Raw genomic sequence first — 14,587 nt, 5'->3', positions numbered from 1 at the left:
TCATCCTAAAAATGGAACAAAATATGCCAATGGCTCGAAGGTGAGGTTGATCAACTTTGAATGGAGGAGATGTATTTTTTAATTCCCTTCATGGAAACGTGTGAGGCCTGGGGGTGGGGAAACAAAGATGGTGGAAGCTACTTTTTCCCTGCCCAGGGTTGGGGAAGAAACCCAGCATGTCACAGAGAAGTTCTGTCAGGGACAGCAGCAGGTAGCGTTCTAGTGGAAGGGCAGCGTGGGGAGCATGTGGTCTGCGTGAATGGCCCCCACAGAGCTGGGCAGTGGGTAGCCGGAGCACGCGGTGCTTCTCCATGGGCCTCTGCCAAGACCCACGGGGCCCTGTACTCAGTACGGTCCTAGGATCAGCAGCGTCAGTATCTTGCAGAAGCTTGTTATAAATTCAGGATCTTAGCCTCTGCCCAGACCCACTGAGTGAGAATCTGCTTTTAACAGGATCCCCAGGTGAACCATAAGCACTTTAAAGTTTGAGAACACTTCCTGCTTTCTGAAGGGAGCTTTTCTCACCCGAACTCCTTTCCTTAGTTTATTTCCTACTCAGGGAGGAGAAAAGAGTACTTCCTTGATTTCCTAGGGAGCACAGTGGATCAGATGCCAGTTTCTGGCAAGAATGCATTGTAATGACCCATAATATCTTCCTCATTCATTCATTTATTCATTCAATCATATAGTAATAGAACAACTCCTATATTCCAATATGCATTCCACTTGCATCTTTGGTCCTCCTGGCCATGACTGTGCTGGGTTACTTCTGGCAGGATGGAAAGGATCTAGTTCCCAGGGTATGAAATCCATTTCCTGGGGCATGTAGACAGTGGCGCATGGGCAGGAGAGACGTTAGCCCAGTGTCAGGTGTTGAGCTTAGAGTTTCAGATGGACAGAGGGGGAGCAGAAGTCCCATCCTGCAGTCCCAGTGTGGGGAGGTCCACAATGAGCCCAGGGCACACGTCTCCGGGGGCGTGTGCTGTCCTGTTTAGCAGAGCCCCACAGTAGCCCCACCAAGCTGATGGCAACTGAGAAAATCACCCACTGAGAGCAGGTTGTCTACAGCAGAGTTCAGGAGTGGGTCTCATAGAGAAATGGTGGGGATGTGTGTGTGAGCAGGACTCAGAAGAGTGACCAAAGCTGAAGCCCACTAAGGAAGCCAGGAGACTCAACGGGGCCCTGGGTTGAGAGCAACATGTCATTAGGAAAAAGGACCACTAGGGCATGGTTGTCATTCACAAATAGGCTGGAGTCCTGCAGGGCCCTGAGTTCTGTTCAGTCTAGGGTGTGGGCACTCGACACAGAGGCCACTGGATGTGGCCTGGGGTCTTTTAAATCTCCCCACCTGGGTGTCCCTTCTCCCCCAAGGGTGGCTTTGGGGTGCAGAGGCTGAGACAGCAGTTGGGAGCTGTGCGGACTCATCTGTGAGGAGCCGAGAGAGCCATGAGCTGGGGCACAGAGGCTGGGGTTGAAGGGCCCTTCACCTGGGAGTAGATGACAGAGGAATCCTGGGGGAGAGAGCACGCAGCTGAGGGCCAGAGGCTGGCGGGCCGGAGGTGGGAGGGTAAACAGGTCGTGGGACTCATCGTGTTCTTGAGAAGCCCTGGTGCGGAGGCCACTGTGGAAAGAAGGGAAGCATTCAGCGGTGAGCTCAGAGCCCTCTCCTTGTGTCAGCCCGGCCACAGCCATCTCCGTGGGGCCCAACCGGGACTGCTGCCTCCGCACCTTTTCCAAGACCCTCAGCCTCACAGCTTCAATCTACTCGCTCTTCACCAGCACTTCCCTCCTTGTTCCCCACGCTGAGCTCCCCAGGGGCTCGCAAAAGGAAGAAATCTACCTTTTGCTCTTGCTTTGATCATAGATTCATTGCGTGTGTTATGGAAAAGCATCTGGCCTGGAGCAGAGGCAATGCAGTAGTTTAGAGCAGAGTCTGGATCTAGACGTGCCACCTCTGTGGCCCTGGGCAAGTCACTCAATACACTCAATACCCCCTGCCTCGGCCGTCTCACTTGTATGATGGGAATATCTACCTATAGGGTTCTCGCAAATTTATATCAATGTATATGTGTATGTGTATGCGATTTCTAGTATCTGTCATGTGTTGAGCAGTCCCAATGTGCAGGTACAATTCTGAGTTCTATAAACAAACAAACTACAAATGTATATGTGTGTATATGTTTATGGCATATATATTTATAATGTGTTTATTTACAGTACTCAGGACTGTACCAGGCATATAGGAACTGCTCAACACATGTTGATATGATGCTAGAAGCTATTATTATTGTTATGTTGTCTTAAAACTGGAATGAAATGTGACATTCTTCAAACAGGGCTCTCTCCTTTGGGTTTGGAATGAGCATCAGGGCTCCCTGGAATGGCCCTGAGAAGCAGAGCTTGGTCCAAAGCTTGCACTCTGACAGACTGCTTTGTGATTTGTTAGCTACGTGACTTCAGGTTGGTCATTTAAGATCTCTCCACCTCAGTTCATTCCTCTGTAAAATGGGGATAATAACAATACTCACATCAAAGAAATTCGTAAGTGTGAATGAGTCCGTGTGTGTGAGGGGTGGGCCATTGAACCAAGGATGGGAAAAAACAGTTCACTTGACTTTATCCAGGAAGGATCAAAAAACAGAGATGGGGAGGTGGTGGGTGTAGCTCAGTTGTAGAGCATCTGCTTAGCATGCACTAGGTCCTGGGTTCAATCCCTAGTACCTCCATTAAAACAACAACAACAATAACAATAAAACAAAACCAAAGGAGGAAGCAAAGTGGCTAAAATCATACAGCACTTTTTACAGAATAGAGTTAGAAAGAAGTGTGCCCTGAAGGCTGTTCTCTCCCTTTCCTGCTCCTAGCTAGAGGAAACCAGCCTGGGATCTTTCACTGCAGATCTTTTTCCATGATTGAGGACTGATGACACAGCCAGACAACCAGTGGATACTCATCATAAGAGCTGCTTAATCTCTGCTGTGGTAATAGCATTTCCATATCCATTTTTGTATTTGATCCCCACAAAAGCTCTGTGAGATAGTGTGGTAGGCAGAATGACATCTCCCACAAAATGTCCATGCCATCATCCCTGGAACCTGGGACTATGTGACCTTAGATGGAAAAAGGAATTTTTGCAGATGCAATTAAGATTAAGAACCTTGAAATGAGGGATTATCTGAGTGAGATTTGAGGGAGAACTTTAAAATCTGAGAACTTTTCCTAGTTGGGGTCACAGGGAGGCCTGACTATGGAAGAATGGTTAGAGAGATGCAACATTGCTGGCTTTGAAGATGGAGAGTGGGGCCGTAAGCCACTGTTTAGAACATGCTGTTTAGAAGCTGGAAAAGGCAGGGAAATAATACATTCTCCCCTGGAGCTTCCACAAAGGAGCACAGCCCTGCCAAGACTGATTTTCAGCCCAATGAGACCTGTGTTAGATTTCTGACCTATAGCACAGGAAGGTAATAAATTGTATTGCTTAATGCCATCAAGTTGGCGGTCATTTGCCACAGCAGCAATAGGAAACAGACACAGGTAGATGGGGAATGATGGATAGTCCTATCGCATTTCACAGACTGGACACCGAAGCTCCGAGAGGCTCAGTGACTGCCTGGGGGGTGGCCTTGTTACTTAGGTGGACTTCCACGGAGATGGGAGAAAGCAGCACGGTGAGCTTGGATCCACCCCAGCAGTGTAGGTGGGCGCAAGTTAAGAAGCCCAGTGACCTAGCCTGAGGGGCAGCTCTGCGTCTGACTGGCCCAGACCTGCTGACAGGGCGGAGACAGAGCCACACATAGCAATTGAACTGTCAAGATCAAAGGTCCTCAGGTCTTACCTGCATGTTTGCTCTTCCCCGGAACGCTCTGGACTTCTGCGTATACTATGTCTCCTCCTTTGGGATTTACTTGGAAAGAAGTTGAAGTTTGAGAAGATTCTCAAGATTCTTGCCCCTTGTCTGAGCTACTTCCTCCTCCCCCAGCTAGAGCTGGTTTTCTGAAGGGAGCAGAGCCCTCCAGGCTTCTGCACTGACCCTTCCTTATCTCCTGTCCCACTCCTTCCCGGACCAACCCTGGGGCCCCTGCGCAAATGGAGGGTCCTCAGTCCTCACCATTGCTGTACACTGGCTGCAGTTCTATCCAGGCCGGTACATTGTGGTAGGTGGGCTCTTGGGAGTCCGAGTCTGAAGGGTTCCTATGAGACAGAAATGTTGATGTTTCCCAGAAATCCTTACAAAGTAGCTATAATGATCACTCTCTGAGAGTGAGTCTTCACCACAGGATAGTTGCCAGTCCTGGAAACATAGGTAACTGCATGACAAATGGTCCGTTGCTATGGACTATTATATTATACATCGTGATAAATTGATATTATCTATGTTCCCAGACTTTATGGTCACATGGTATGTCCCAGGTATTGGGCTGGTGCTTATAACAATATTAAGTCAATTCTATTATTATCTCTATTTTATAGATGGAAAACATGGAGGTTCCAAGGGATGAATTGACTTGCTTGAGACTTTGTAATTGGAAAGGGAAAGAGCCAAGATTCAAACCTGGCTCCAAGGCCTAGACTCTCAGAGAGATCAGTGTCCCAGAGAAATCAGTGATTAGAACAGCTCAGAGGAACTCTGGATGGTTTGGATGCTGCTACCGGGAGCTTGCCCAGGGATAGTTTGTGAGCTGTGATGTGGCTTCTCAAGTCAGCCTTTGGGATCCAAGATGGCAGCCCCTTCTTCACAGGTACAACCTCCTGTTAGCAGAGAGGTCTCTCTGGGCGATCGAGTTGTGTGACTCCACCTTCTTGGCTGTCATCACAACAGGTGTTGGTTAGGCTGGGTTGGCCATGGCCAGAGCTCCCCAGGTGGATAAAGCTAAGATCATCTTAAGACATGGATCAATTTAGTGGTCGTAGTGGTCACACAAACAACAATGAATAAGGCAACAATTGAACGAGGACGTAAGTTAATAAATAAAAAACAATTAACACTTGCTGCAAGAAAAAGGACCATTTAGGTAAGATGATGGGTAAGAAGGTCCTGGGAATTTTCTGGAGGTATCCCAGGGGAGGTGGCAACAAGAAACTGGCACAGCCCATCTCAGTAACATTAAGCAGTGACTGTGCTCTCAGCAGGAACCAGATTCAATTCCATTTTCATACCCTATGGGCATTTTATTAACCACACAGGAATATAGCCAGGGTCTTACCTGGAGGAGTTAGAGGTAGGCCTTCTTCCTGCAAAGGAAAGCAGAGAGGCATTGGATCCGGGAGAAAGAGAACTTCACAGGGAGCACAGCTCATAGGAAGTTTACTTAGAACCTGCGAGGAGTTGCTGTCACTAAAATGTGAACCCTTCTTTGTTATGTCCAAGGGCAGTGGCAGATAGGGCAAAAACTACTGTTCCTGGCTTCCAGGAGGAGTCTAGTTACAATACAAAAGCCCACAATCCATTACCCTTTAACCTGGAGTTTAAAGAATAATGGTCAACAGCTGAATGTGGGAAAATAGACTTGATCTGCTATGAAAGTACTGAGCATTTAGAAAAATCAGTAAGTTATCAAATTCCATTTGGTTTCTGTTCTCACTCCTATTCCTCAGAGTTTTTTTTCTCTTCCCGTTCCCTGGGGGTCTTGTAAGGGTAGAGAGGGAGATACCCGGCAGTTTGTCAGGTGAAGTCATTGTCTACACAATAGGGCTGCTTTGGAAACTTTGCATTTGAAAAGGCAAACTCTGGAGGCCCTAGAAGGGACGGTGAGGGCTGTGGAATTGTGTGGGGAGGAGCTGTTGAGAGCTTAGGGGTGGTCACAAAGGCAGCATGAGCCTGAGGGAATGGAGATGGGAAGGACAGGGACTCAGGCAGAGGTTATCCAGGGAGGTACCCACCTGCTTTTCTTAGGGGCCAGCCATAGAGCAGCAGTGCCACGGCAGCAAGACCCATGATGCTGAGCAGCCCCCCGGTGACACCAGTGGCAACAGGGCCAATTCTGCTCCCTGTCAGCCCTGAGAGGGAGACCCCAAGCATGAGCCAGAGGGAGAGGCTTGTGGTCTTGAGCTACCCCGACCCCTGGAGCTGATGCTGGGAGGGAGGATGAGCCTGTGGAACCAGGACCCCTGAGGCTGAGCAGGTGCTGGGGTGGGAAGGGGCTGGTGCAGGGCTTGAGGGCCCGGATGGACAGTGCCAGCTGATGTACATTAAACTCAGTGATCCTCTTTGGCCCTCCCTCTTCCACCCGGGCGCTATGGCTCCAGAAATACTTCTAAAAACAGCAATTTAGAGACCTTCCAGATTTGTGTACTGGTCCCTGAGAAGCACTGTCCTGGTCAAACATCATGAGGATTATCAGAGTACCTTTGGAGGAAATACTTTGCCCACATCTGTGGCCTGGGCATAGGAAACTTACCAGTGATGTGAAGTGTCACTGCCTCACTGCACTGGGGACCCAGGCCATTGTCAACCTCACAGGAGTAGTTCCCAGAATGTTCTGCAGTCACTGAGAGGTTGAAGGACACTCCTTGTCCAGAGTGGGACACACTGCTCTCCAGGGTGACATTCTCATGATAAAACCGGTACAGGATGGGAGGAGAGCCTCTCTGGGCCTCACAGAGAAGCTCCACCATGTCCCCCTCCACAGCCTGGGCCCCGGGAACCTTCAGAGTGAGGACAGGGCGAGACACTGGAACTGAGGGAAAACAGAAAGTCAATAGCAATTCCTAGTTCTAGCATATTCATAAGGAAAAAAAGAATATAAACAAATAATAAGTCAGATCTCAATCTAGGAAAACAGACTAAAACGCATATGACAAAGTTAATGACCTGAATCTACAAACAGTTTTCAATGCACAAAAACATCCAGCAGGAAAATGAAAAAGGGTATGAATCAGTAAAAACTTCAAATAGCCAATAAACGTATACAGAGATTATCATCTTCATCACTAATTAACGTATACAAATAAAAACACCCATTAGATAGGCAAAGCTTAAAAAGACACATAATATGGATGAGGTTGTGGACTAACAGGCACCTTGATATGTTCTAGGTCGGAATGCAAATTTGAGACTCTTCCTTGATTTGGCAATATCTACTGAATTTAAAAGGCACATAAACTTTGATCCAGCAAATCTACTTCTAAGACTATTTCCTTTAGGGACACTAACATAAGATTTGCAAAGATAATTGCACAAGTATTTCTATTGTAGAATTTTTATGATAGCCAAAACCTGGAGACAACCTAGTTGACTGGCTAATAAAGTATGAAAGATACCCAAGATATACTTTAAGTGAAAAGTGCAAGTTGCATTAAGTATATGGGTAATATGATTCTACTTTTGTAAAAAAAAAATTCTATGCCTTTATGTTTATAATACATTTTAATATTTCTAGAAACATATGCCTGAAAGTATTTATAGCGGTTATGTCTTGGAAGCATGTGAATGTGAAAGGGTATGGATGCAAGTAGAAAGAGGCCTTGATTTTTCATGTTGTCCCTTTTGTACTATTTCACTTCTGTATCATGAAGATTTATGTATTCTTTCAGAGTAGTAAATTATTAAAAGCTAAAAAGTCATGTTACAGCATGGTCACAAAGGATGGGAGATGTCATAATGCAGACTTACGTTAAGGATGCATGTAACCTTAAGGCTCATGTTTCAGTCTGACTTTAGCATTGCTAGCTGTGTCTGTAAGCTAGTTACTTCACTTCCCTAAGCTTCAGTTTCCTTTCCTGTAAGTTGAGGATAAAAATGATTTCATTTTTAACCTCACTGGTTTATCGTAAAGATTAAATGAGCTATAGCATATCAGATACTAAGCACAAGGTCTGGCATGGGCAATGGCTCAGTCAGTGCTGATGATGACAATGATGATGGCGGAGATGGTGATGATGATGGTAGTGACCATGACAATGAGAAATTCTTGCAGATCTCCATGATCTGTGTTCTAGTTCTAGGACTCAGATACAGTTCATCTAACAAGAAGTCTTTTAGGTGTGATAGCAGCAGCAGAAATAACATACATTTGCACCAGGGTATCGTATCAAAAAAGGATAGCAGATGTGCAGAAAATCATGAATGCAGAGTGTGAGGGGTATGATGTGCTGGTCCACTGTGCTGTGAAGAGGGAGGATGTGGCACTTGGTCAGCAGTATATCTCAGTGGTGGATCTAAGAAGTAAGTATGTAAACCATGGGGTAAGAGTCCCTGTGAATCTTAGAGGAAAACTGGCCAAGGTAGGTGCTGCCTGCCAGTGGGGGAAGAAGAATGGACTGGTTTAATGGAAAAAATCAGATCTGAAATCAAGTTGCCTCCTAGATGCTAAAGAGATGGCTTCTCCAGCCGCCTTGAGATGCTGAATCCTGGGCTGGTATCCCCAAATCAACCTGCTCATGTGACTTTGTCTCTGTTTCTTTAAATACCCAAGGACCTAACCAAGAGAGACTAAGAGTGGCAGCCTGTATTTTGCTTTATGTACTTCAGAGAGTGTTTGCATAGTATCTGATGGTCTCCTGTTTCTCTGGGATGTATCCTAGGAGCAGTCTTCTTTTGCAGGTCTCCTTCTGGAAACTTCTGAGTCTAAAATATTCCATATTCCCTGTGCACCCAAATCATAGAACTTTAGGGCTGGGGATGATCATAATACTCATCTAGTTCAATTTTCCCACTCTGTGAGTGAGGAAATTGAGGATGATACAGGGAAATGTGCTTGGCCAAGGTCATACAGCTAGTTATCTTCAGAGCCAAGACTAGAACTTTTATCTCAACAGCCCTCAGTATACTTCTGCTATACCCTAGTCTAGGCCTATAGGAGGTGATCATGAAACAGATTCAGAGCTCACAAGAAGCAGGTTTCCTTTGGTTATTGCACTTAATACCAAGATGTCAAAGGATGGCTAAGGGGATGAAGGAATTTGATTGATGGGTGGCCATTTGCATTCCATGTCATCCTGTTTTCACCTCTGTGTCCCCACTACTTTAAGAATTACTTTATAAACTAACTTGCATTGATTGTATGCCCTTAAAGCTAGCACCTAGCTAATGTTAACATAGAATTTTAATATAGGAATGTGAGGCATATTTATACCCCTGTTAGTGAAAGAAACGCAACAGTAGAAGCTTGTTGGAAGTCAATGAAAAAACAAAAACAAACAAAAACCTGCGTAAAGAATGGCCAAACCTTTTTTGGAGAAGAAAAACTATACTTAGAATTCTTTAGTTTCCCTTTTGTATCATAATTGCAGATCGGAACATAGTCTATGTTCTAAAAATCTTCTCTGCATTTGATCCCATTTGAGAAGACTTCTTGAATTGCGCTGCTGGGAAGCTGCAGATTCCTGAGACCATAACCACAGGAAGGAACCCAGACTTTCAAACGGAGCTTCTATAGGCAGGAAGTATGCTGGGCTGTCACACCAGCACATAGGGGTGCTGGAGCTCCAGTTCAGCTACCGGGGAGAGAAGGCAGTCAGTCCTCGGTTATGCTGCTTGTGGGCAGGGCCAACTCACCTATGACACTGAGTGTCATCACCTCACTACGCTGGGCCCCTAGGCCATTGTCAGCTTTGCAGGAGTAGTTCCCAGAATGCTCTGCCATCAGAGAGAGGTTGAAGGGCGCTCCTCCTCCAGAGGGGCTGGATCTGCTCCCCAGGGCGACATCCTCATGGAAAAACTGGTACAGGATTGGGGAAGAGCCTCTCTGGGCCTCACAGTGAAGCTCCACCACGTCCCCCTCCACAGCCTGGGCCCTGGGAGTCCTGAGGGTGAGGACAGGGCGAGACACTGGAACTGAGGGAAGAAAAATAGTTAATTGTTACTTCTTACTATTTAAATATGTTCCTCTATATACAAAACATTTCAAACAGGAAAATATTTTTCTCAGTTTTTAGTGGCCTTGTGACATCTCTTAGAATTCAGCTATGATTTCTCCAGATCTGAAGAAACAGCATCATTTGCATAGTGTTATGTATAGTTTGGAGTATTTTTGATATACAATCTCAAGTGGGAGGTTTTTCTTAGACATACGAGAGATGTAGCTTGTTAAATGTCAATGGGAAGGATCCTACAGAGCAGGAGATGCTGGGGGACATAAGAGAGAAACGGACAGTTGGTTGTTCAGTTGTTTCTTGAGAATACAGAAAAGGGTGGACTCTAGAGATCAGATGGAGATTTTCACTTTTCATCGGAAGCACAGTCTTTTATCCTGTACCTTAGCAAGAGGAGGGATAAGTTACTGGGTGGATACAGAGACACTCGACATGGTGGTGGAAGTCAAGGGTGTGATTGTCTGGGAGGAAGTAAATGTGCTAGTGAACTGGGGATTCTGTTGGAGTCTGAGAACAACAGTGATTGGAGGAGTGGAAGAAGCAAGTAGAATGATGGGAGGTTGTGGTCGGGCAACCGGAGTCGTGTATGTGTGTGGGAGTGGGTGGCTGATGTGGAAAGAATGACAAGCCATGGTAGTGAGTGGCTCATCCACGTGGACATTAGAGTCATGGAGTGATGGGAGGATTGCAGGGTGGAGAGGAAGACTATGGGTGAGGTGTCAAGCCTGCACTGAAAGTGGACATGACTAGATCAGTCCACGAGAGGGCTGGGTGGGAGATAGCTTGCTCTAGCTGAATGACAGGTAAAAGGTCAGGGGAATGATGTTGAGAAGTCTTCTAGCAAGAGTTTTGGGAGGGGTCTGAGCTGTTCTGGGACAGGAGCAGGAGAAGCTAGAGAGAAATTCACAAGCCGATGAAAGAATGAGCTGGCCTTTTTATTGACTGACAGGCAGAGGAAACCCCAACTAAATCTCTTCTGAGGTGAGACATGCTGAACTTTATAATTTCCTTTTTTGCTGATCATTCTTGGCCAGGATGCAGTTTGTGTTGTAAAAGCCTTTACTCCTACGTTAGGGAAATTTTAGTCACGATGGCCGTAGTGTTGCTAGTAGGAGAGATAAAGCAAGCAAAGGGAAGGTGCAAGTTCCCGAAAATGTACAATACAGAACTCTCCGATGGAGGCTGTGTCGGCAGCAGGCTTGCAATGATGTCACACAGCAAATGGCGCTGGGGTACCTCCAAACTCGGCTCCTGGGGAAGGTGGGGTAGATGGCTGGCCCCTGGTTGTGCTGTAGTTGGGTCCACTTACCTCTGACACTGAGTGACACTGTGTCACTGTGCTGGACCCTCAGGCCATTGTTGGCCTGACAGATGTAGTTCCCAGAATGCTCTTCCTTCAGAAAGAGGTTGAAGGTTGCTCCCCCGCCAGAAGGGCTGGAGCTGCTCCCCAGGGCGACATCTTTATGGAAAAGCTGGTACTGGATTGGAGGAGAGCCTCTCTGGGCTTCACAGTGAAGCTCTACCATGTCCCCCTCCACAGTCTGGGCCCTGGGAGTCCTGAGGGTGAGGACAGGGCGAGACACTGGAACTGAGGACAAAAATGAGTTAGTCGACACCAGGATCTTTCCCCATTGCCTTTATTTTCCAAAGATTACCTCTGTTGATTATTTGGTGACACTTTCTAGATCTTTTCTACGTATAAGGACACTCATTCATATCACCACATACATAAATGCATAAAACTCCCACATACAAGCATGGAGTCACTATGTATGTATACTGGTCTACAACCTGATTTTTCCCCTAAAAAAAAAATCAGCTTTATTGAAGTATAATTTACATGCAAAAATGCAACTCTTTTAAATTTAACATTCGATAATTTGGGGTATTATTGCTTATTTTAACAACCACAAATCATCCCATTGTATGAATTTACTGTAATACACTTAAGCAATTCCCCATTATGCAACTTTAGGTTGGTATTTTTTTCTAATTTCAAATAACTGCCACATTACCCAATCCATATATATATATATATATAAAATTGTATTTTGTCAGTGCATTTCTTAGGATAAATTCTTAAAAATGGGATTTCTAGGATGAGGGATATGGGCATTTCAAATAATGATATGTAATGCTAAATTGTTCTTCAAAACGTTTCAACCAATTTGCAATTGCACTAATAATATATAAGAGTTTCTGCTCTTCACCCTCTGATCAAATACAGTCATATAACTGCACAGGCTTATTTTTCTTATTATTTCTCTTTTCCTAGTCTTAAACTGTACAGTGGTTCCATGTGAGGATTGACTCATTCTCTCCCATGAGACCTTATAGTTTACTACTTGATTTTTTTTTTTATGGACTTCTAGTGAACTATAATCCCATAATCCATAATGATGAGTTGCTGTCTATAAAGTATTCAGAAATTATTTACAAAGTGAAAATTTTGAAATCTGTCATTAATTTTTCTAAATTATCAAGTCAATTTTTTGTTCTTCATTATGAAATAATAATGATGAGAAAATTATTTTTATTTCTTCTCCCTCTGACTGATTTTTCTTTGTTACATATATTTTTTACACTTTTAGCATTTGTAATAGTTCCTTTCTATTCTGTAACCATAATTCTCATATTTATTAGCCTTTATTTTTATACCTGAATCAGTGGTTTTCAAGTCTATCTGTACAATATTTTCACCTGAGGACATGTTTTAAAAAATATGGATTCTGAGGTCCCAACTGAGGATTCTGAATTTAATTCATCTGCAGAAGGCTTAGTAATAAGTTATTTTTCCAAAGTTCCTAGGTGATTCTAATATACAACCAAAGCTGAGAAATACTGGTCTGAAGAGATTCAGTATTCACTTTCCATATCACAGTTTCCTTGTTTTGAGTCTTTCATACTGATTCAAATCTTGGCTAGCTAGAGTTTGCCATCAAGTACTTTTTTAAGAAGGGTTAATGGGTACTAAGTTTGAATCTCTGAATGTTTGAAAATGTCTTTTTTATTTGATATAAAATTCTCAGTTCTCATTCCTCCCTGAAAGTGTAAGTCCAGACACTCTTCCTCTCTTTTAGTATTGACTTCTGTGGAAAGTCTGAGACCAGCTTAATATGTTTTCTTTCTGAGATGACTGCTTTTTTAATTTGTCGTGATTATACACACACACATAAGTATATTTTTAGCCTTAAAGCTCAATAACCTCATTAGGATACATCTTTTGATCTACATATTCAAGTTTTCTTCACTTCAGGAAATTTGTTTATTACATCTTTGAGTTTTGTTTTTCTCTTCAATTTGATTTTCGAACCTAAAGACCTTAATTTCCCACATTTGTGGTCTTCACTGTCTGACATCCATATTTTAATTTCTTTTTCTTTTACCTTTTTCTGTGTGTTTCTATTTTGCGTTCTGTATTATTTTCTCAAGCCAATTCTCCATTCTATTAATAGCTTTCGGAATTCTTCTTTCTGCTTCAAATTTGGATTTTGTTTCCAAAATAGCTTTGCTATTTTCTTTGGTTTTTCTCCTGAGCAATGCTAGACATACATATTTTTTCTGTTATCTTATCATCTCTTCTTTAACTTAAATTCCCCTTTGTACTTCCCCTGCTGGAATCTGTATTTTTCTTTAATTGTATCGAGAATACCAAGAAGAATTTTTTTCTGCTTCATAAAGCAATTCTTCTTTTGAAAAGTATTATGTATTGTGTGCCCTTTCTTTCCTTTTCATGATTTTAAATGCAGAGATTCCCATATTGGACTTTTTTGTTTGTTTATGCCTCAACTTTCAATAGATAAAGTTATATTCAGAGCGTTGTATTTGTTTGAAAATGCTGTGTGTGTGTGTGTGTGTGTGTGTGTGTGTGTGTGTGTGTTTCAGTGACCTAGGGCTGCTGATAAATTCAAACTGGGTATATCTTAACAGATCACATTCCCATGAAATTTCCATGTCTTCTCTTTGGGGTATATTCCCTTGGGGAAAAATAAAAAACATTATTCTGCCAGAAAGTCTGCATGGCTCACAGTGAAGTTTCTCAGCTCATGGACTACTTGTTTGCTAATTTGGGGCTCATTTATTTCTGTTCAGTTGATATTAGCAGATGCAAAGATCAGTGTTCTCTCCCTGCTCTCTTCTTCCTCATCTCACCACTAAGGCTTTTTGTTCATGGAATTACAAACGCTGACGGAGGACTTACTCTGTGCCAGACACCAAGTAGGCACAGGGATGAGGTGCAGATGAAAACCAATAAGGTTTCATTCTCATGAGGCTTATATTCTGGTGTTGAGGGATATAGACACGAAACAGGAAATAAAGAGGTTTTAGATATTACTAAGTTTGAGAAGAAAATACAATATGATAATGAGACAGAGGATGTCTTAGGGCTTGGGGCTTTCCTAGGTTCAGGCTTTGGAGTCTAAGTCTCAGAGCATTTACATTTCTTAGATAATCCCTTTGCCCAACAATTTTTGGGGTGGGTAATGTCTTCCTTTAGCCATGTTTTAATTCCATGACCTGAAACAAGAGCTATCAAGGAGCAAGAGATCTTTCAGATCCATATGTTCCAAGATAGGACCATAGTAATAAGAACTCCAAATGGACTCATGGATTCCTAAGACCACAGACAACAACTCGCTTAATTTACAAATTCTGCCCGGACCGCACTTACAGTTTCAATCACACTCTGACTATTTCCCACTCCCCAAACCCTAAAAGTACCTCCCCTGACTCTCCCCTAGGAGGGGTGATGGGACTCTGTCAAGGTGGTGCT

General features: G+C 43.8%; 1 protein-coding gene across 5 annotated transcripts in view; it reads right to left on the bottom strand.

The window, feature by feature from the left end:
• Positions 1-600: 600 nt before the first annotated feature.
• The window catches only part of FCRL5 (Fc receptor like 5), a 28,627-nt gene continuing 14,640 nt past the window's right edge, over positions 601-14,587 (bottom strand). Inside the window, exons 9-16 of one of the 5 annotated variants that reach the window (XM_032463966.1) lie at positions 11,123-11,401; positions 9,497-9,775; positions 6,399-6,677; positions 5,881-5,997; positions 5,205-5,232; positions 4,109-4,191; positions 3,836-3,904; positions 601-1,621 (exon numbers count right to left, since the gene is read on the bottom strand). In XM_032463966.1, coding sequence (XP_032319857.1) covers positions 1,422-1,621; positions 3,836-3,904; positions 4,109-4,191; positions 5,205-5,232; positions 5,881-5,997; positions 6,399-6,677; positions 9,497-9,775; positions 11,123-11,401 — 1,334 coding nt within the window. In that variant the 3' untranslated portion in view covers positions 601-1,421. The remainder of the gene's footprint in view (positions 1,622-3,835; positions 3,905-4,108; positions 4,192-5,204; positions 5,233-5,880; positions 5,998-6,398; positions 6,678-9,496; positions 9,776-11,122; positions 11,402-14,587) is intronic. The other 4 variants (XM_032463968.1, XM_032463969.1, XM_032463971.1 and 1 more) reach the window with 4 other exon arrangements.

Source organism: Camelus ferus, chromosome 21 (genome assembly GCF_009834535.1).
Source record: "Camelus ferus isolate YT-003-E chromosome 21, BCGSAC_Cfer_1.0, whole genome shotgun sequence".
NCBI classification, from domain to species: domain Eukaryota; kingdom Metazoa; phylum Chordata; class Mammalia; order Artiodactyla; family Camelidae; genus Camelus; species Camelus ferus.
Note: the sequence above shows the minus strand (reverse complement) of the source record. Positions and strands in the feature narration are given on the sequence as shown.